Source organism: Pygoscelis adeliae, unplaced genomic scaffold (assembly GCF_000699105.1).
Source record: "Pygoscelis adeliae isolate BGI_AS28 unplaced genomic scaffold, ASM69910v1 Scaffold121, whole genome shotgun sequence".
Lineage (NCBI taxonomy): Eukaryota > Metazoa > Chordata > Aves > Sphenisciformes > Spheniscidae > Pygoscelis > Pygoscelis adeliae.
In genome coordinates, this window is record NW_008824359.1 from 4,237,225 (window position 1) to 4,239,069 (window position 1,845).

General features: G+C 52.6%; 1 protein-coding gene across 1 annotated transcript in view; it reads left to right on the plus strand.

Annotated features, from left to right (window-relative positions):
• The first annotated feature begins 32 nt into the window (after window positions 1-32).
• Window positions 33-1,845, plus strand: part of PLA2G7 (phospholipase A2, group VII (platelet-activating factor acetylhydrolase, plasma)) — a 10,748-nt gene continuing 8,935 nt past the window's right edge. The window contains exons 1-2 of the mRNA XM_009319671.1: window positions 33-238; window positions 894-1,018. Coding sequence (XP_009317946.1) covers window positions 172-238; window positions 894-1,018 — 192 coding nt within the window. The 5' untranslated portion in view covers window positions 33-171. The remainder of the gene's footprint in view (window positions 239-893; window positions 1,019-1,845) is intronic.

A 1,845-nucleotide genomic window follows, 5' to 3' on the forward strand; every position in this document is an offset into this window, starting at 1 on the left:
GGGAGAGGCGGACCCGCCGAGCTTCTCTTGCGGTGTGTTAGGATGGCCCCGGGTCTCCTCCACGCTGTGCCGGGGCTGCTGCCGAGGGAGGAAAACGTGGCAGATAAAACCCACCCCGGCCGCCGGAGCGAGCGGCGCGGGATGCTGCTCACGCCTGCTGCCTAGTCTGGGATGCGGCTGCTTCCCCCTGCGCTCGGCTCATCCCCGGGGCGAGCCTGGCTCGGAGGGGTCACCCCAGGTATGGGCCGGGGACGGTCAGACCTTCCCAATAACCTCTCCTGCACGGGCAGCTCTTCCTTTTCTCTCCAGGGATCAAATCCAGGCTTTGTCGTTCCTCTTGGAAAAATGGCTACAGCGTTGGTTTTCTCCGTGACATCCTTCCCCTCCCAGATGCGTAGGCCGGTTTTGTTTACCGAGGAGCTGCAAAAACTTCCCCCTCGGCCCGTTCGTACCAGGAGGAGCAGCAGCTCTAGGTCGTAGCCTGGCGGGGAGGGAACTGCCCTCACGTCTGAAACTCGCCACTCTTGGGCTTGGGCTTCCCTGTTTGTGCCCAAGAAGTGAGACTGCTGCCGCTCTGCACCGCAGCATCTCGACGTCCCGAGTGCCACCGTGGCGTCCCCAGCCAAACGTTTCCTCCCTGCCTTTCTGTTCCGTGCACGGTGTTGCCTGATCCTTGGGATTCAGGACACTGCTCCAAGGAAATTCCCCAATAGAGCAGGCCAGGTTGGTGACTTGGGATTTCAGATCTCTGGTTCTCATAAGCAGATTCTTGTATGAGCTCAACCTTGAATTTCCTACTCCTGGATCTTCAACACACTGAGTTTTTTCCAGGGCAGATGGTCTGGTCACACAGGCCATGGCAGTCTTTTGATTTGCTTTGTGTTTTTCCCCAGGTTTGTCCGTGAAGGCACCAATGGAAATGGGGAGCAGCAGCACGGAGAAGTTTTATAGGATCCCTGAAGGAAAGGGCCCGCACTCGGTTGGATGTACAGACCTGATGACTGAAAATGCAGTTGAGGTAAAGCTCTCGGTTCTTCCTCCTTTGGATTTAAGCCATTGTGGTAGTGAAATCAAACAGGTGGTCTTGTCTGTGTGCAGGGATGTTTCATGGCTGACGCTCACAGCTGAGCTTTCTATCCCCTCCGTCCCAACGTAGGGTGTGTACTGGGCATTTACCAGATGGATGTAACTTGCAAGGCTTCCCCGTGGCTACTGCCTCCCTCCTCCTAATATCCTTGCCTTCCTGACTCCCCTACGCAAGATACTGCAGAGAAACTGTGTCCTCCTGAGGCCCATGGGGTTCTTCCCATCCACCCCACCGCTCCCTTCTGCGTTGGGCTCCTGGGGAGACTCCACATGCAGTCTCTGTGACTGTAGCTGTTCTCATCACAAAGATCCCAATGGGATTTGGCAGGGTTGGGTGATGAGGGTATGTAGTGTTTCAGCTGCAGGGTAAAGCATGAGATGTCTTCTCGAAATTTTACCTATCTGAAAAAGAACAGGACATCAATTCTGGAAGTGGTTAGTACAGAGAGAAGCCACACTAAGAAGATGGGGACAGTAAATAGCCAGCTAATGAGCTCACTTATGGGTTTTCATTTCAAATCCTCTTGCTTCTTAATTTTCCTATGAGAATACGCCTGCATTTACACTGTGGTTTGACTCCCGAGACTAGCGAGGTATAGTAGAACTTGTGATCAGTTTGTAGTGGTTATTCATATGTTTCCCTTTACTGAGCTTACTCTGTATTAGCACAAAGAAGCCATTAGTTTCTCTTTGCAATCAGCCCATGTGTTTTTCTTAGATAAGCAATCTGTATAATTACAGTTCTCTCAGGCATAGATA